This window comes from Nerophis lumbriciformis, linkage group LG14, assembly GCF_033978685.3.
Source record: "Nerophis lumbriciformis linkage group LG14, RoL_Nlum_v2.1, whole genome shotgun sequence".
In the NCBI taxonomy this organism is placed as follows: Eukaryota; Metazoa; Chordata; class Actinopteri; order Syngnathiformes; family Syngnathidae; genus Nerophis; species Nerophis lumbriciformis.
Genome location: NC_084561.2, coordinates 44,520,267 through 44,541,158, shown reverse-complemented (window position 1 = coordinate 44,541,158; position 20,892 = coordinate 44,520,267). Strand labels below are relative to the sequence as shown.

The 20,892-nt window shown below is 39.7% G+C and overlaps 1 protein-coding gene across 1 annotated transcript in view; it reads right to left on the bottom strand.

Moving 5' to 3' along the window:
- The window catches only part of LOC133616337 (uncharacterized), a 30,609-nt gene extending 19,127 nt beyond the window's left edge, over positions 1-11,482 (bottom strand). The window contains exons 1-2 of the mRNA XM_061975477.2: positions 11,131-11,482; positions 4,635-4,768 (exon numbers count right to left, since the gene is read on the bottom strand). Coding sequence (XP_061831461.1) covers positions 4,635-4,768; positions 11,131-11,252 — 256 coding nt within the window. The 5' untranslated portion in view covers positions 11,253-11,482. The remainder of the gene's footprint in view (positions 1-4,634; positions 4,769-11,130) is intronic.
- Between the last annotated feature and the right edge of the window lie 9,410 nt (positions 11,483-20,892).

Sequence of the window (20,892 nt, the reverse complement as noted above, 5' to 3'; positions counted from 1 at the left end):
AATTTCATGGAAATTTCGGGAAAAGAGGGAATTTTGGGGAAAATGCTAAGACAAATTGAATGTTCTGAATGAATTGAAATGGTTGGTGTTGGAATTTTTCAAAACGGCCGAGAAATGTTGAAGTAGTAACATTTTTAATTGAGAAATAGGAATTACGGAATCCCTGGAATGTCGGAGAAACCGGGAATTTTTCCTGATTAAGAGGAATGTTTTGACGGTGGAACGGTTGAAATGGGTTGAATAACGTGAAAGGAGTCATTGCACTAAAAAAGGTTGGAAATAAGGTTAGAAAAACCCCAGGAATTTCTGGAAAATTGTTGAACGTGGAAAAAAGGTTGTTTGAATTTCCAAAATGAATTGAATGTGTAATGGTTTGAATCGGTTGAAAAATATGGGAATTGTGGAAGTTTGAAAAATGGATACCGGTAATTCATTTTTGAATGGGGAAAAAAATGTCCCTAAAAACTGGGAATTCTATATTTTTTATATAATTATTGTAAGGGAGCACACAATTCCTGAACAGGCTGAATATTTTGAAGTTGGAACGGTTTGAATCGGATAACAAAATGTGGGAATTGTGGAACTTTGAAAAATGTCCCATTCATTTCAATGGGAATTTCATGAAAATTTGGGGAAAATGCTAAAAAAAATTGAATGTTCTGAATGAATTGAAATGGTTGGTGTTGGAATTTTTCAAAACGGTTGAGAAATGTTGAAGTAGTAACATTTTTAATTGAGAAATACGGAATCCCTGGAATTTCGGGAAAACTGGGAATTTTTCCAGTTCAAAAAATAACTTTTTTTTTTGTTCTGATTAAGAGGAATGTTTTGACGGTGGAACGGTTGAAATGGGTTGAATAACGTGAAAGGAGTCATTGCACTAAAAAAGGTTGAAAATAAGGTTAGAAAAACCCCAGGAATTTCTGGAAAATTGTTGAACGTGGAAAAAAGGTTGTTTGAATTTCCAAAATGAATTGAATGTGTAATGGTTTGAATCGGTTGAAAAATGTGGGAATTGTGGAAGTTTGAAAAATGGATAATTCATTTTTGAATGGGGAAAAAAAATGTCCCTAAAAACTGGAAATTCTATATTTTTATATAATTATTGAAAGGGAGCACACAGTTCCTGAACAGGCTGAATATTTTGAAGTTGGAACGGTTTGAATCGGATAAAAAAATGTGCGAGTTGTGGAACTTTGAAAAATGTCCCATTCATTTCAATGGGAATTTCATAGAAATTTGGGGAAAATAGGGAATTTTGGGAAAATGCTAAAAAAAAAAAAAGTAATGTTCTGAATAAATTGAAATGGTTGGTGTTGGAAATTTTCAAAACGGTTGAGAAATGTTGAAGTACCGGTAGTAACATTTTTAATTGAGAAATACGGAATCCCGGAAAACTGGGAATTTTTACAGTTCAAAAAACAACTTTGTTCTTTGTTCTGATTAAGAGGAATGTTTTGACGGTGGAACGGTTGAAGTGGGTTGAAAAATGTGGGAGTAGTCACCAGAAAAAAGGGTTTGACATCACATTTACTTGTCATGTTTTGTTTTCACGGCGCCACAAATAGCTGACAGTTTTGTGGGAAACACTGGTTAGTGCAGGCCTGGGCAATTGTTTTGACTCGGGGGGCCAAATTCAGAGAAAACAAATGTGTCTGGGGGCCGGTATATCTATTTTCAGGAACTCTATTACAAAACCTTACAATAATGTCTGGTTGAAAGCTAAAAACGTTATGACAGACCGTCTTAAAAATGGGAATGGAATTGTATTTTTTTTTACTGAATGAGACACCCAGAATGTACATGAAAATAAAGAATGTTACAAAGTTAACTATGAACGATAAAACACTGAATATTGACAACATATGACCGTCACACCCCCTCTCCATCCACATATTTTACAATCAAGCGAAACACAACAAACACGGCGAAATATGAACGCAAAGGGTAAAAAAAAAAAACCCACCTATGATCTTATATATCACTAATCTTTAGAACTTTGTTGTAAAAATCTCCTTCCGCGTCTGGACACCTGCATTTCAGGCTGGCCACTCTGGAAACACTCTATGGAAACGCTCCCCACCCACACTCCTTGGTGCCTTGTCTGAATTGATTAACACGGACCCCGACTTAAACAAGTTGAAAAACTTATTAGGGTGTTACCATTTAGTGGTCAATTGTACGGAATATGTACTTCACTGTGCAATCTACTAATAAAAGTTTCAATCAATCAATCAAAACTGCTGTGACTTAGATTACCATAGTAACTAATTAGAGTACCATAGTAACTAATTAGATTACCACAGTAACTAGTATATCATGCAAAAGCGCAGATTCCAACCATTGAAATACTTTGTATAGTTCAAAACATGACTGCACATCATAATGGCAGCTACACTTTCCATCTTAAAGATCTAAAACAAAATGATTTGGGAATGTCCGGCGGGCCAGATAGAAAAGCTTAAGGGGCCGGGTGTGGGTTGGTGCAATAGTTGGAATCAAAATGACTGTCATTTAGTGGTTGTAGATAGGGTTGCAAAATTCCGGGAATATTCAAAGTTGGAAACTCTCCATGGGAATTAATAGGAATAAACATTGAATGCAACATGCTATATCTTGCAGCATGACTACTAGTTAAAACAACCTGATTTAATGCAAATTCAGTAGAATTTCAACCCTGTACTGTGCATTCCTCCATCACATGCACAGATAATTCCCAGCATGCTACACACTACTATTGAGGCCACTCTAGTATTTGAGCCCAAGGACTTCATCCAGTCAGGTAAGTGTTGATGGGGTAAATATATTTGATCTATGGTATTTAAGTGTAAAAGAGGTGTACTTGCTTGTTACTGTATGACTGTAGACTACTCCAGCAGACTTCCACTCAAGCTAGCTAGCTGTTCCTGTACTTGTTCAATGATTTTGGGGTCAATATCTCTAGCTAGCTAGGTTTATGTACCACCACGGTCTCATAATGAACCGAAAATATTTATCCGTTAGCCGTGATGCTAGTTTTCTCTATGTTAAATCCCATTCATTTATGCTAACAACGTTAGCGATCCGAATGTACCGTATTTTCCGCACTATAAGGCGCACCTAAAAACCACACATTTTCTCAAAAGCTGACAGTGCGGCTTATAACCCGGTGCGCTTTATATATGGATAAATATTAAGATTCATTTTCATAAAGTTTCGGTCTCGCAACTTCGGTAAACAGCCGCCATCTTTTTCCCCGGTAGAACAGGAAGCGCTTCTTCTTCTACGCAAGCAACCGCCAAGGTAAGCACCCGCCCCCATAGAACAGGAAGCGCTTCTTCTTCTACTGTAAGCAACCACCCGCCCGCGTAGAAGAAGAAAAAGCGCGCGGGTATCACCGTACGTTTCATTTCCTTTGTGTGTTTACATCTGTAAAGACCACAAAATGGCTCCTACTAAGCGACAGGTATCCGGTTCATGAAAAGACGCAATCTCTCCATCCGCACACGGATTACTATTTCACAGCAACTGATATTCCTGTGAACCGCACTGTGGATACAACGGGAGCACGTACGGTGAATATTCGCACCACAGGGAATGAGAAGTCATCCTTCACTGTGGTTCTAGCTTGCCATGCTAATGGCCAGAAACTTCCACCCATGGTGATATTCAAAAGGAAGACCTTGCCAAAAGAGACCTTTCCAGCCGGCGTCATCATAAAAGCTAACTCGAAGGGATGGATGAAGAAAAGATGAGCGAGTGGTTAAGGTAAGTTTACGCGAAGAGGCCGGGTGGCTTTTTTCACGCAGCTCCGTCCATGTTGATATACGACTCCATGCGCGCCCACATCACGCTGGTTTTTAATATATTATTAAAGTTTGACTGACCTATCTGACTGTTTTTTTGACATTCCTTTAGCGCAGTTAGATGCGGCTTATAACACGGGGCGTCTTATAGGTGGACAAAGTTTTGAAATATGCCGTTCATTGAAGGCGCGGCTTATAACCCAGGGCGCCTTATGGTGCGGAAAATACGGTATTCCCATTAATCCCCATGGACGGTGTCTAACTTTGAATAATCAAAAAATGGTCAATATTTCCAAACTTCCCGAGCTTAACTTCCCGTGGTAAATTTCCAGGAAGTTTCCGGAAATTTGCCGGAAACTTTCCACCCCTTTGCAACCCTAGCTGTAGAAACCAGCCCACTGCTTTCTTTTGGGCGTGAAGATAACGAGAGATCGGGATGCAACATTCGTCCTGATGTTTACTTAAGGATGGAGAAAGCCCAGCACCTTCACCACAATCATTGGTTTTGCTGTAGGACTATTTCAGAGAAGATGGTTTGGATAGAGCCAACAAATGAGAGAGTTTAGAGAGAGACAAGGAGGAAAAACGGGGCTTCCGAGCCTGGTGCCATTTTTTTCTAATGTCCTGATGGCGGCAGAGGACCACCTTCAGCCAGCAAGGTAGGCGTAGGGGACTCTCTGCAATTGACTTGTCCACTATGAAGACCACAACACAAATAACAGAGAGAGAAGTTTACAGCTGGATTGTAAAGACAAAGTACATTTTTCTTTGTGCGACCTTAGCGTTCCCTGGAGACTGACAGGCTGAGCGAAACATGACTTGTCAGAAAAACAAGAAGCGGACACCAACCTTCTGCGAACGGCACCACGATCAGGGCCCGGTCCACGAAGACGGTGTTGGTCAGGTGCTGAGAAACCCCCACAGACTCGGACTCAAGGAACTTTACAAAACAGACACGTGAGGTCACAGGCAAGGGAGAGTCACTGGAAGAAAACATAGATCAGTTGTGCAAAACATACATGCGAGGACAGGCCCCGGACATCTTTTTATTTGCACACATTTGGACCGTCAGACGTTGATTTGGCGCTACCTTCCCTCGCGCATAAACATTATAAAGCGACTGGTCTGCCAGAGAATAAGAAGACATAGCAGAAGGGATCAGTGGTGCCAACTTAACGACTTTGTTGCTATAGTTAACGAGTAATCAGATGAAATCATTCCTCGACAAAGCTAGGAGTGACGTAACAAAACATTAGTAACTTAAAAACTATAATAGTTACACCAAAAATGTTGGCAGCACAATCAAAATGGGGGCATGTTTGGATATATACAGGTAAAAGCCAGTAAATTAGAATATTTTGAAAAACTTGATTTATTTCAGTAATTGCATTCAAAAGGTGTAACTTGTACATTATATGTATTCATTGCACACAGACTGATGCATTCAAATGTTTATTTCATTTAATTTTGATGATTTGAAGTGGCAACAAATGAAAATCCAAAATTCCGTGTGTCACAAAATTAGAATATTACTTAAGGCTAATACAAAAAAGGGATTTTTAGAAATGTTGGCCAACTGAAAAGTATGAAAATGAAAAATATGAGCATGTACAATACTCAATACTTGGTTGGAGCTCCTTTTGCCTCAATTACTGCGTTAATGCGGCGTGGCATGGAGTCGATGAGTTTCTGGCACTGCTCAGGTGTTATGAGAGCCCAGGTTGCTCTGATAGTGGCCTTCAACTCTTCTGCGTTTTTGGGTCTGGCATTCTGCATCTTCCTTTTCACAATACCCCACAGATTTTCTATGGGGCTAAGGTCAGGGGAGTTGGCGGGCCAATTTAGAACAGAAATACCATGGTCCGTAAACCAGGCACGGGTAGATTTTGCGCTGTGTGCAGGCGCCAAGTCCTGTTGGAACTTGAAATCTCCATCTCCATACAGCAGGTCAGCAGCAGGAAGCATGAAGTGCTCTAAAACTTGCTGGTAGACAGCTGCGTTGACCCTGGATCTCAGGAAACAGATTGGACCGACACCAGCAGATGACATGGCACCCCAAACCATCACTGATGGTGGAAACTTTACACTAGACTTCAGGCAACGTGGATCCTGTGCATCTCCTGTCTTCCTCCAGACTCTGGGACCTCGATTTCCAAAGGAAATGCAAAATTTGCATGGTTGGGTGATGGTTTGGGGTGCCATGTCATCTGCTGGTGTCGGTCCACTCTGTTTCCTGAGATCCAGGGTCAACGCAGCCGTCTACCAGCAAGTTTTAGAGCACTTCATGCTTCCTGCTGCTGACCTGCTCTATGGAGATGGAGATTTCAAGTTCCAACAGGACTTGGCGCCTGCACACAGCGCAAAATATACCCGTGCCTGGTTTACGGACCATGGTATTTCTGTTCTAAATTGGCCCGCCAACTCCCCTGACCTTAGCCCCATAGAAAATCTGTGGGGTATTGTGAAAAGGAAGATGCAGAATGCCAGACCCAAAAACGCAGAAGAGTTGAAGGCCACTATCAGAGCAACCTGGGCTCTCATTTTCATACTTTTCAGTTGGCCAACATTTCTAAAAATCCCTTTTTTGTATTAGCCTTAAGTAATATTCTAATTTTGTGACACACGGAATTTTGGATTTTCATTTGTTGCCACTTCAAATCATCAAAATTAAATGAAATAAACATTTGAATGCATCAGTCTGTGTGCAATGAATAAATATAATGTACAAGTTACACCTTTTGAATGCAATTACTGAAATAAATCAAGTTTTTCAAAATATTCTAATTTACTGGCTTTTACCTGTATATATTTTTTTACAGTTGGGGTGTAGTTATGAATACATTAATTACCACATAAAAACCACACAAGGTCAATAACTTCAAAACTATAATAAATGGGCAAAAACAGCTGCACGTTTGAGAAGAGTTGGCCATAGTTGGGGGTCTGGTTATGATTAATAACACGTGAATTGCACTATATTAACATAAAACATCAACTTAAAAACTATAATAGACAAAATGTGTTGCAGCACAAATGCATGGAAACACGTTTGAGGAGATTAGGACATAGTTGGGGGTCTAATTATGATTAATAACACGTGAATTGCATATAAAACGTCAACTTAAATACTATAATAGACAAAAAAAAGTGTTGTAGCACAGATTGGAACACGTATGAGGAGATTAGGACATAGTTGGGGGTGTAATTATTATTGATAACACATTAATTGCACTATATGATATAAAATGCCAATTTAAAGACTATAATTGACAAAAGGTGTTGCAGCGGGGATTGGAACAAGTTTGGGGAGATTAAGACATAGTTAGGTCTAGTTATGATTGAAAACATGTGAATTGCATATAAAACGTCAACTTTAAAACTATAATAGACAAAATGTGTTGCAGCACAAATGATTGGAACACGTATGAGGAGATTAACAAATAGTTGGGGGTCTAGTTATGAATAATAACACGTGAATTGCACTATATTAACATAAAACGTCAACTTAAATACTATAATAGACAAAAACGTGTTGCAGCACAGATTGGAACACATATGAGGAGATTAGGACATAATAGGGTGGTGTAATTATGATTAATAACACGTGAGTTGCACTATATGATATAAAATGTCAATTTAAAGACTATAATAGACAAAAGGTGTTGCAGTGGGGATTGGAACAAGTTTGAGGAGATTAGGACATAGTTAGGTCTAGTTATGATTAATAACATGTGAATTGTATATAAAATGTCAACTTTAAAACTATAATAGACAAAATGTGTTGCAGCACAGATTGGAAGACATAGCAGAAGGGATCAGTGGTGCCAACTTAACGACTTTGTTGCTATAGTTAACGAGTAATCAGATGAAATCATTCCTCGACAAAGCTAGGAGTGACGTAACAAAACATTAGTAACTTAAAAACTATAATAGTTACACCAAAAATGTTGGCAGCACAATCAAAATGGGGGCATGTTTGGAGATTTTTTTTTTTTTACACAGTTGGGGTGTAGTTATGAATACATTAATTACCACATAAAAACCACACAAGGTCAATAACTTCAAAACTATAATAAATGGGCAAAAACAGCTGCACGTTTGAGAAGAGTTGGCCATAGTTGGGGGTCTGGTTATGATTAATAACACGTGAATTGCACTATATTAACATAAAACATCAACTTAAAAACTATAATAGACAAAATGTGTTGCAGCACAAATGCATGGAAACACGTTTGAGGAGATTAGGACATAGTTGGGGGTCTAATTATGATTACCGTATTTTCCGCACTATTAGCCGCACCTAAAAACCACAAATTTACTCAAAAGCTGACAGTGCGGCTTTTAACCCGGTGCGCTTTATATATGGATTAATATTACGATTCATTTTCATAAAGTTTCGATCTCGCAACTTCGGTAAACAGCCGCCATCTTTTTTCCCGGTAGAACAGGAAGCGCTTCTTCTTCTACGCAAGCAACCGCCAAGGTAAGCACCCGCCCCCATAGAACAGGAAGCGCTTCTTCTTCTACTGTAAGCAACCACCCGCCCGCGTAGAAGAAGAAAAAGCGCGCGGATATCACCGTACGTTTCATTTCCTTTGTGTGTTTACATCTGTAAAGACCACAAAATGGCTCCTACTAAGCGTCAGGGATCCGGTTCATGAAAAGACGCAATCTCTCCATCCGCACACGGATTACCGGTACAGATTGGAACACGTATGAGGAGATTAGGACATAGTTGGGGGTGTAATTATGATTAAAAACACGTGAATTGCACTATATGATATAAAATGTCAACATAAGACTATAATAGACAAAAGGTGTTGCAGTGGGGATTGGAACAAGTTCAGTGTTTCCCACACATTCACTTATTTGTGGCGGCCCGCCACGAAAGAATTACGTCCGCCACAAATGGATTTTTCGGCTTTTGACTCGCTCGACCGCTCATAAAAGCAATGGGACTCTGTCTGTGAATGTACCTTGTAGTTACAACTCCGGTGCAGTAGGTGGCGGTAGCCTACTATGCATTGTAACTCCGCCAATAGCACTTAATTCACCTGGTGGGCCAGAAGAAGAAGAAGAAGAAGACGAAGACGGACGGACGGGATCAAAATACGAGGGTAATATAGGTTATGGTAGATAGGTTATAGCTGCATCGCTCGCGGCTCGTCATATATTTAACGTTAATCCGCGATTTCACCGAGCGTTTCACTGACGGTGAGCAGCCTGACGCTGCTTCATTAACACCGCCGCTGTTTGACTCTGGGTCCGGGGCAGACGGACGTAATAACAATCACCTGTTTTCATACCGACGAGCTAACGTGTCCAGGTTATAACCCTGTTGTCAATAAACACACGTGGAGACGGTGCTTCAGATACTACATTAATACTCAAGCTAAAATGTCCACTGCAGCATGTGAATGCAATGAAAAGAATCAAATCTGAGCCAAGCAGCTGTTAAAATGTTGTCCAGGTTAATGTTTTGGCCATTAAAGGCCCTTCATTTCAAGATTTCAACTGTGATCGGGCTTTAAACAGGTGGCTGACCTGTTCAGATGAGTGTAACTGCTACTGGTCAAATAATGTGAAATAGCATTTAATTTTACATGTATGCAATGCCATTTAAATGTAATTATAGATAATAATAATAATAATAAATACTGTGTAGTGTTGTAAATAGTCAACGGGAAGGATTTTAGTAAGATATAAGCCATGAGCACTACACAGCCAGAAAAAAACCTAGGCAGAACAAGTAAAAATATTGGGGCAAGTAGATTTGAGAAGTCGGGCAAGTAGAAAAATTAGGGCGGAGGGAACAGGTGAGACTCAGCAAACACTGAAAAATAAAGCAGGGTCAGATCAGAAATGCACTTTTCTCATGAAAAGGGTCCTAATTTATATTCTTATGTGCCTTATAGAGAGGACCACGACAAAACATACACCTCTGCCTCTGTTTCACTTCATGTTGCTGGTAAATAATATGGTTGTAGTAGTAGGCTAAAGTTAAATTATTTAGTATGCACTAATTAAAGGGGCAGAGCTTTAAGAGACATTTTAGCTTTTATATTTTATAAGATATATTTTTTGTAAGAACCACAATTAATAAATATATTTCAGTGAATAACTAATTGTTCAAATCTGTATATAAATATGTACATAAAGTGTTGTAATTATATTCCAACTCCGCGTTCTTCTTGGTCATCGCCGCCACCCCCCACCCCCCGACCACACCACCACAAATAGATGCCTGCCCTGTGGGAAACACTGAAGTTTGAGGAGATTAGGACATAGTTAGGTCTAGTTATGATTAATAACATGTGAATTGCATATAAAATGTCAACTTTAAAACTATAATAGACAAAATGTGTTGCAGCACAGATTGGAACACGTATGAGGAGATTAGGACATAGTTGGGGGTGTAACTATGATTAATAACACATTAATTGCACTATATGATATAAAATGTCAATTTAAAGACTATAATAGACAAAAGGTGTTGCAACACAAATGATTGGACCACGTTTGGGGAGATTTGGACATAGTTGGGGGTCTAGTTATGATTAATAACACGTGAATTGCACTATATTAACATAAAACGTCAACTTAAATACTAAAATAGACAAACAAGTGTTGCAACACAAATGATTGGACCACGTTTGGGGAGATTTGGACATAGTTCGGTCTAGTTATGATTAATAACACGTGAATTGCATATAAAACGTCAACTTTAAAACTATAATAGACAAAATGTGTTGCAGCACAAATGATTGGAACACGTATGAGGAGATTAACAAATAGTTGGGGGTCTAGTTATGATTAATAACACGTGAATTGCACTATATTTACATAAAACGTCAATTTAAATACTAAAATAGACAAAAGGTGTTGCAGCACAAATGATTGGAACATGTTTGTGGAGATTAGGACATAGTTGGGGGTGTAATTATGATTAATAACATGTGAATTGCACTATATGATATAAAATGTCAACTTAAAGACTATAATAGACAAACAAGTGTTGCAGCACAAATGATTGGAACACGTATGAGGAGATTTGGACATAGTTCGGTCTAGTTATGATTAATAACACGTGAATTGCATATAAAACGTCAACTTTAAAACTATAATACACAAAATGTGTTGCAGCACAGATTAGAACAAGTTTAATTCAATGAATTTAATTAAGTTAATAACACGCGGTCAAGGTTTAGCGCGCCAACTTCACACAGGAAAATAGAAGCATTAGCATTAGCTTTAGCATTAGCATCGTTAGCTTGACATGAGGCCTACCGCGTTCGAAGCCAGGGACAAAAGAAAAGGCTCCCCCCCCCCCCAAAAAAATACTCACTCGGGTGGAAAGAGTTTGAGCTCTTCTATGTTCCCCAAGAAGCCGAACAGAGTCCTCATCTGCTCGGAGGTGGTGCTGGGCGAGACATTAGTCACCTGCACGACGTGCGTCGCACTGCTCATCCTGGCGGATCTTTCTCAAGCTAGCCCGCTAGCTGACAGGCCGGGCTCGATGCGAGACAACAACCACGCGTGGGGGAAACGTTCACGAGTGACGCGGCATGGGACAGAGGTAAAAAAGTAACATAGCGGTGGTGGAAATGATGTTAATAAATGTCACGGCGGTGGAAAAGTACGATGAGGAGGAAGCATCAGTGTCACCGCAGAAGGAGGCTCGCGCGGCGTTCAGGGACCAATAACACAATTGTATTTTAGTGGTACGTTGTACAAAATACAAACACGTCACAATGTGTCTAGCATACAAAAATAAAACACGCGTTGTCAGGCTTACTTTCACATTTTAATACATGTTTAATTAATTCAACATAGGCTCCAGCGACCCCAAAAAGGGACAAGCGGTAGAAAATGGATGGTTTTCTTCTTTACGTCACTTGTTTTTATTTATTTGTTTTACTGCTTTAGTATGTTTAGTGTCTTTTAGCTTGTGAAAATGCTCACTTAACGTTATTAAGCGGTAGAAAAAAATGAATGGATGGATATAGTAGCAGCTCATCGTCAAACAGATTGTGTATTTTCCAATAGGCTTAAACGCAACATGACTTAGAATGCAGCATTCAGGGACCATTAACACAATTGTATTTTAGTGTTACGTTGTACAAAATACAAACAAGTAAGCACCAGAGGTGGGACCAAGTCATTGTTTTGCAAGTCACAAGTAAGTCTCAAGTCTTTGCCCTCAAGTCCGAGTCAAGTCCCGAGTCAAGACAGGCAAGCCCCGAGTCAAGTCCAAAGTCAAGACTGGAAAGTCTCAAGTCAAGTCCTAAGTCCTGCATTTTGAGTTTCGAGTCCTTTCAAGTCCTTTTAACCACAGACTAATATATTAACACAGATTGTGTATGCTTTTCAAATGCTGTATTTATTTATTAAAACAAGTGCATTTTAAATTGCAGGAAAGAAAATTGTGCTGGCATTGCACTTTATAATAGCACTATTAACCAGTCATTTTAAACATTAACTCATTCCTTTACAGAACAAAACACATTGAAAAATAAAGTGCAAATGTACTTATTTGTACAAAAGTGTTAACATTGAAAAAACATGACATATACGTGAACATAACAAAAAAGTTGTACTTTTTATATGTCAGGGCCCTATGCTGCATTGCATTTGCAAAAGACCAAATTAGCCAAGAGTCTGTCAGTCATTTGTGCACGATGGGGGCGTAGTATGATGCCACCATGGCTGAAAACTCGCTCCACTGGAGCACTGGAGGCAGGCACTGCCAAGACTCTCATGGCCACTCGGAACAGTGAAGGAAGAGTCTTCATGTTCAATGCCCAGAACAAAAGGGGGAGAGAGTTTTTTTGGGTTGGTGCACTACTTGTAAGTGTATCTTGTGTTTTTTATGTTGATTTAATTAAAAAAAAAAAAAAAAAAAAAAAAAAAAAAATCTTGTGCGGCCCGATACCAATCGAACCACGGACCAGTACCGGGCCGCGGCCCGGTGGTTGGGGACCACTGAGGTAAACAACCAACAGTATGTCAGAAAGCTAGCTAAAACGGTACACATATTCATAATATAGTATACATTTTAACTGACCTTTATTTTACTATTTTTGTCTTTTTTTAGGTGGCTAAAATACGCGGTGCTGCTGACCGCCGTCTAACGTTACGTGTGATGTATTGACTAACGTAACCCTGCTTAAAAAAAATCACTGAACAAAAAGTATGAATAAGGTAGTGAACTGCAACAGATTCCCGTGTTTGCAATAACGTTATAACGTTAGCAGTGAGTTTACAGCCTCACTGATTTAACTACACAGCAAATAAAAGTCACGTTACTTAGCCAATAAACGTTATCTTACATTCAAAACTTACCGTTCTTTGCGCAACTTCAAATGCCGGACGAAGTTGGAAGTTGTTGCCTCTCCATCAGTCATTTTCGAACCGCATGTGTTGCATACTGCAAACCGTTTTGTGTTGACCACCTCGTAATTTTTATACCCAAACAAAATTATTTTAGGTATCATTTTTTGTTCACTGGCGTGTGGTTTGGACATGTCTTCTTCGTTGGTTGTCCTGCAATTTGATTGGATGAATGCTGTGTGATGAAAACAAAGTAGATCTAATTTGATTGGCTGTTGTACTGAGAGCACACCAGCTGACACCCGCAACGCTGATAGACAAGTACACAATGAAAAATACGGAGCGCTCCCGAATAACTTTTTCATCTTTGGGTTTTGGGGAAAGTAGCAAGTCATGTCAAGTCATGTCAATTCAAAAGGCTCAAGTCCAAGTGAAGTCACAAGTCATTGATGTTAAAGTCTAAGTCGAGTTGCAAGTCTTTTTACATTTTGTCAAGTCGAGTCTAAAGTCATCAAATTCATGACTCGAGTCTGACTCGAGTCCAAGTCATGTGACTCGAGTCCACACCTCTGGTAAGCACGCCATAATGTGTCTTGTATTGAAAAATAAAACATGTGTTGTCAGGCTTACTTTCATATTTAATACATTTTAAATTAATTCAACGTTTTCTTCTTTAAGTCACTTGTTTTTATTTATTTATTTTACTACTTTAGTATGTTTAGTGTATTTTAGCTCGTGAAAATGCTCACTTAGATGATGAAATTAAACGTTATTAAGCGGTAGAAAAAAATGGATGGATATAGTAGCAGCTCATCGTCAAACCGATTGTGTATTTTCCAACAGGTTTAAACGCAACGCGGCTTAGAATGCGGAAGACGAAGGAGTGGGCGTGGTCACGGCTGTTTGCTGATAGCGTGTGGCTTAACGCGTCATCTTCCAATTCTACTTTTTTATCGCTGGAAATGTCTCAAGCTGGTCACAATTGTCTCTATAAAAGACAAGGTATGACTATTTATCTACCTCGCCGTGCTCAAAAGTTGCACATAGTTGTCTGGGGAATTTCGCAACCTGACTTAGCTTGGTAGCTTTTTTTAGCTGGCAGTCATTAGAGGCAGGTTGACAATGTAGATGTGCTATTTTCTTGTTTGTGTGCTCCTTTTTCATAGCACAATTGCTCTATTGTGTCTGCAAATAATTCTGACTGTATTTATTTTGCAAATAACCTTTATGTGGAGATGGTGGTGTATTCATGTTTGCATGCTTCTTTTGCATCAATCAATCAATCAATGTTTACTTATATAGCCCTAAATCACAAGTGTCTCAAAGGGCTGCACAAGCCACAACGACATCCTCGGTACAAAGCCCACATAAGGGCTAGGAAAAAAACTCAACCCAATGGGATACAATGAGAAACCTTGGAGGGGACCGCAGATGTGGGCACCCCAATGGATGTGGAGTGGATCTAACATAATAGTGTGAGAGTCCAGTTCATAGTGGATCTAACATAATAGTGAGAGTCCAGTTCATAGTGGATCTAACATAATAGTGAGAGTCCAGTCCATAGTGGATCTAACATAATAGTGAGAGTCCAGTTCATAGTGGATCTAACATAATAGTGTGAGAGTCCAGTCCATAGTGGATCCAACATAATAGTGAGAGTCCAGTCCATAGTGGATCTAACATAATAGTGTGAGAGTCCAGTCCATAGTGGATCTAAGATAGTAGTGTGAGAGTCCAGTCCATAGTGGATCTAACATAAAAGTGTGAGAGTCCAGTCCATAGTGGATCTAACATAATAGTGTGAGAGTTTAGTCCATAGTGGATCTAACATAAAAGTGTGAGAGTCCAGTCCATAGTGGATCTAACATAATAGTGTGAGAGTTCAGTCCATAGTGGATCTAACATAATAGTGTGAGAGTCCAGTCCATAGTGGATCGAACATAATAGTGTGAGAGTCCAGTCCATAGTGGATCTAACATAATAGTGTGAGAGTCCAGTCCATAGTGGATCTAACATAATAGTGTGAGAGTCCAGTCCATAGTGGATCTAACATAATAGTGTGAGAGTCCAGTCCATAGTGGATCTAACATAATAGTGTGAGAGTCCAGTCCTTAGTGGATCTAACATAATAGTGAGAGTCCAGTCCATAGTGGATCTAACATAATAGTGTGAGAGTCCAGTCCATAGTGGATCTAACATAATAGTGTGAGAGTCCAGTCCATAGTGGATCTAACATAATAGTGTGAGAGTTGAGTCCATAGTGGATCTAACATAATAGTGTGAGAGTCCAGTCCATAGTGGATCTAACATAAAAGTGTGAGAGTCCAGTCCATAGTGGATCTAACATAATAGTGTGAGAGTTGAGTCCATAGTGGATCTAACATAATAGTGTGAGAGTCCAGTCCATAGTGGATCTAACATAAAAGTGTGAGAGTCCAGTCCATAGTGGATCGAACATAATAGTGAGAGTCCAGTCCATAGTGGATCTAACATAATAGTGTGAGAGTCCAGTCCATAGTGGATCTAACATAATAGTGTGAGAGTCCAGTCCATAGTGGATCTAACATAATAGTGTGAGAGTCCAGTCCATAGTGGATCTAACATAATAGTGTGAGAGTCCAGTCCATAGTGGATCGAACATAATAGTGTGAGAGTCCAGTCCATAGTGGATCTAACATAATAGTGTGAGAGTCCAGTCCATAGTGGATCTAACATAATAGTGTGAGAGTCCAGTTCATAGTGGATCTAACATAATAGTGAGAGTCCAGTCCATAGTGGATCTAACATAATAGTGAGAGTCCAGTCCATAGTGGATCTAACATAATAGTGAGAGTATAGTCCATAGTGGATCTAACATAATATTGTGAGAGTCCAGTCCATAGTGGATCTAACATAATAGTGAGAGTCCAGTCCATAGTGGATCTAACATAAAAGTGTGAGAGTCCAGTCCATAGTGGATCTAACATAATAGTGTGAGAGTCCAGTCCATAGTGGATCTAACATAATAGTGTGAGAGTCCAGTCCATAGTGGATCTAACATTATAGTGTGAGAGTCCAGTCCATAGTGGATCTAACATAATAGTGAGAGAGTTCAGTCCATAGTGGATCTAACATAAAAATGTGAGAGTCCAGTCCATAGTGGATCTAACATAATAGTGTGAGAGTCCAGTCCATAGTGGATCTAACATAATAGTGTGAGAGTCCAGTCCATAGTGGATCTAACATAATAGTGTGAGAGTCCAGTCCATAGTGGATCTAACATAATAGTGAGAGTCCAGTCCATAGTGGATCTAACATAATAGTGAGAGTCCAGTCCATAGTGGATCTAACATAATAGTGTGAGAGTCCAGTCCATAGTGGATCTAACATAATAGTGTGAGAGTCCAGTCCATAGTGGATCTAACATAATAGTGAGAGTCCAGTCCATAGTGGATCTAACATAATAGTGAGAGTCCAGTCCATAGTGGATCTAACATAATATTGTGAGAGTCCAGTCCATAGTGGATCTAACATAATAGTGAGAGTCCAGTCCATAGTGGATCTAACACAATAGTGAGAGAGTCCAGTCCATAGTGGATCTAACATAATAGTGTGAGAGTCCAGTCCATAGTGGATCTAACATAATAGTGTGAGAGTCCAGTCCATAGTGGATCTAGCATAATAGTGAGAGTATAGTCCATAGTGGATCTAACATAATAGTGAGAGTCCAGTCCATGGTAGATCTAACATAATAGTGTGAGAGTCCAGTCCATAGTGGATCTAACATAATAGTGTGAGAGTCCAGTCCATAGTGGATCTAACATAATAGTGAGAGTCCAGTCCATAGTGGATCTAACATAATAGTGTGAGAGTTCAGTCCATAGTGGATCTAACATAATAGTGAGAGTCCAGTCCATAGTGGATCTAACATAATAGTGAGAGTCCAGTCCATAGTGGATCTAACATAATAGTGTGAGAGTCCAGTCCATAGTGGATCTAAGATAGTAGTGTGAGAGTCCAGTCCATAGTGGATCTAACATAAAAGTGTGAGAGTGCAGTCCATAGTGGATCTAACATAATAGTGTGAGAGTCCAGTCCATAGTGGATCTAACATAATAGTGTGAGAGTCCAGTCCATAGTGGATCTAACATAATAGTGTGAGAGTCCAGTCCATAGTAGATCTAAGATAATAGCGTGAGAGTCCAGTCCATAGTGGATCTAACATAATAGTGTGAGAGTCCAGTCCATAGTGGATCTAACATAATAGTGAGAGTCCAGTCCATAGTGGCTCTAACATAATAGTGTGAGAGTCCAGTCCATAGTGGATCTAACATAATAGTGAGAGTCCAGTCCATAGTGGATCTAACATAATAGTGTGAGAGTCCAGTCCATAGTGGATCTAACATAATAGTGTGAGAGTCCAGTCCATAGTGGATCTAAGATAGTAGTGTGAGAGTCCAGTCCATAGTGGATCTAACATAATAGTGTGAGAGTTCAGTCCATAGTGGATCTAACATAAAAATGTGAGAGTCCAGTCCATAGTGGATCGAACATAATAGTGTGAGAGTCCAGTCCATAGTGGATCTAACATAATAGTGAGAGTCCAGTCCATAGTGGATCTAACATAAAAGTGAGAGAGTCCAGTCCATAGTGGATCGAACATAATAGTGAGAGTCCAGTCCATAGTGGATCTAACATAATAGTGAGAGTCCAGTCCATAGTGGATCTAACATAATAGTGAGAGTCCAGTCCATAGTGGATCTAACATAATAGCGTGAGAGTCCAGTCCATAGTGGATCTAACATAATAGTGTGAGAGTCCAATCCATAGTGGATCTAAGATAGTAGTGTGAGAGTCCAGTCCATAGTGGATCTAACATAATAGTGTGAGAGTCCAGTCCATAGTGGATCTAACATAATAGTGTGAGTCCAGTCCATAGTGGATCTAACATAATAGTGTGAGAGTCCAGTCCATAGTGGATCTAACCTAATAGTGAGAGTCCAGTCCATAGTGGATCTAACATAATAGTGTGAGAGTCCAGTCCATAGTGGATCTAACATAATAGTGTGAGTCCAGTCCATAGTGGATCTAACATAATAGTGTGAGAGTCCAGTCCATAGTGGACCTAACATAATAGTGTGAGAGTCCAGTCCATAGTGGATCTAACATAATAGTGAGAGAGTCCAGTCCATAGTGGATCTAACATAATAGTGTGAGAGTCCAGTCCATAGTGGATCTAACATGGTAGTAAGAGTCCAGTCCATAGTGGATCTAACATAATAGTGTGAGAGTCCAGTCCATAGTGGATCTAACATAATAGTGTGAGAGTCCAGTCCATAGTGGATCTAACATAATAGTGTGAGAGTCCAGTCCATAGTGGATCTAACATAATAGTGTGAGAGTCCAGTCCATAGTGGATCTAACATAATAGTGTGAGTGTCCAGTCCAAAGTGGATCTAACATAATAGTGTGAGAGTCCAGTCCATAGTGGATCTAACATAATAGTGTGAGAGTCCAGTCCATAGTGGATCTAACATAATAGTGTGAGTACAGTCCATAGTGGATCTAACATAATAGTGAGAGTCCAGTCCATAGTGGATCTAACATAATAGTAAGAGTCCAGTCCATAGTGGATCTAACATAATAGTGTGAGAGTCCAGTCCATAGTGGATCTAACATAATAGTGAGAGTCCAGTCCATAGTGGATCTAACATAATAGTGTGAGAGTCCAGTTCATAGTGGATCTAACATAATAGTGAGAGTCCAGTCCATAGTGGATCTAAGATAGTAGTGTGAGAGTCCAGTCCATAGTGGATCTAACATAATAGTGAGAGTCCAGTCCATAGTGGATCTAACATAATAGTGTGAGAGTCCAGTCCATAGTGGATCTAACATAATAGTGTGAGAGTCCAGTCCATAGTGGATCTAACATAATAGTGAGAGTCCAGTCCATAGTGGATCTAACATAATAGTGTGAGAGTCCAGTTCATAGTGGATCTAACATAATAGTGAGAGTCCAGTCCATAGTGGATCTAAGATAGTAGTGTGAGAGTCCAGTCCATAGTGGATCTAACATAATAGTGAGAGTCCAGTCCATAGTGGATCTAACATAATAGTGTGAGAGTCCAGTCCATAGTGGATCTAACATAATAGTGAGAGTCCAGTCCATAGTGGATCTAACATAATAGTGTGAGAGTCCAGTCCATAGTGGATCTAACATAATAGTGTGAGAGTCCAGTCCATAGTGGATCTAACATAAAAGTGTGAGAGTCCAGTCCATAGTGGATCTAAGATAGTAGTGTGAGAGTCCAGTCCATAGTGGATCTAGCATAATAGTGAGAGTATAGTCCATAGTGGATCTAACATAAAAATGTGAGAGTCCAGTCCATAGTGGATCTAACATAATAGTGAGAGTCCAGTCCATAGTGGATCGAACATAATAGTGAGAGTCCAGTCCATAGTGGATCTAACATAATAGTGAGAGAGTCCAGTCCATAGTGGATCTAACATAATAGTGAGAGTCCAGTCCATAGTGGATCTAACATAATAGTGAGAGTCCAGTCCATAGTGGGGCCAGCAGGAGATCATCTTGAGTGGAGACGTCCCCAACTGATGCACAGATGAGTGGTCCAGCCCGGGTCCCGTTTTTGAACAGCTAGCGCCTCATCTGTGGTCACCTAATAACCTCTCCACGCAGGAGAGGGGGGCGGAGCAGAAAAGAGACGGCAGATCAACTGGTCTAAAAAGGGGGGTCTATTTGTACACAAATGAGTTTTAAGATGGGACTTAAATGCTTCTACTTTTGCTTTATTATGTCTGCAAAAAATACAAATTGTAATTATTTAGTAACTTTGCAAATGTCATTTGTTTGATGTTATATTTATGTTTGTGTGCTTCTATAATGCCTGCAAGTCATACTTGAAGTTGGCAAATGTGGTTTATATAGAGATGTATTTACGTTTGAATGCTTCTTTGTCGTGGCACAATTGCTTTTGGACACCACAATATGTTTAATGTTGTGTCTTTTGTCTTTTTTTCTAGGTGCAAAATCGTAACATTAAGAATCAAGAATCTTTGGCAACATTGCAGTGGCAGAGGCCAACATGTAAGTGGAATTAAAATATGTAATATTCATCACTTTCCAAGGTTCTGTTTTGCAAATAATCATGAACTTAGAATTTAATGGCAGCAAAAAAGTTGTCACGGGGGCATTTTTACCACTGTGTTACATGGCCTTTCCTTTTAACAACACTCAGTAAAGGTTTGGGAACTGAGGAGACACATTTTTGAAGTGGAATTCTTTCCCATTCTTGCTTGATGTACAGCTTAAGTTGTTCAACAGTCTCCCTTCTCATATTTTAGTAGGGCTGAAACGACGCGTCGACGTAGTCGACGTCATCGGTTACGTAAATACATCGAGGACGTTTTTGTTCGTCGACGCGTCGCATATTTACGTCACACTACCGTCATGGCGGAGCGCAAAGCAGACGATGCGAGCGGTGCGAGCGAGGGGAAAAAAGCACGCCAAAAGTCGTCAAAAGTGTGGGAGTATTTCAATAAACGGCCTAATAAGAAACGCTACTTTTACTCCGCTACTTTTATCTACATTCAGCTCGCTACTCGCTACTAATTTTTATCGATCTGTTAATGCACGCTTTGTTTGTTTTGGTCTGTCAGACAGACCTTCAAAGTGCCTGCCTTACTGGTGACGTTTCACTCCGTTCCACCAATCAGATGCAGTCACTGGTGACGTTGGACCAATCAAACAGAGCCAGGCGGTCACATGACCTGACTGGCT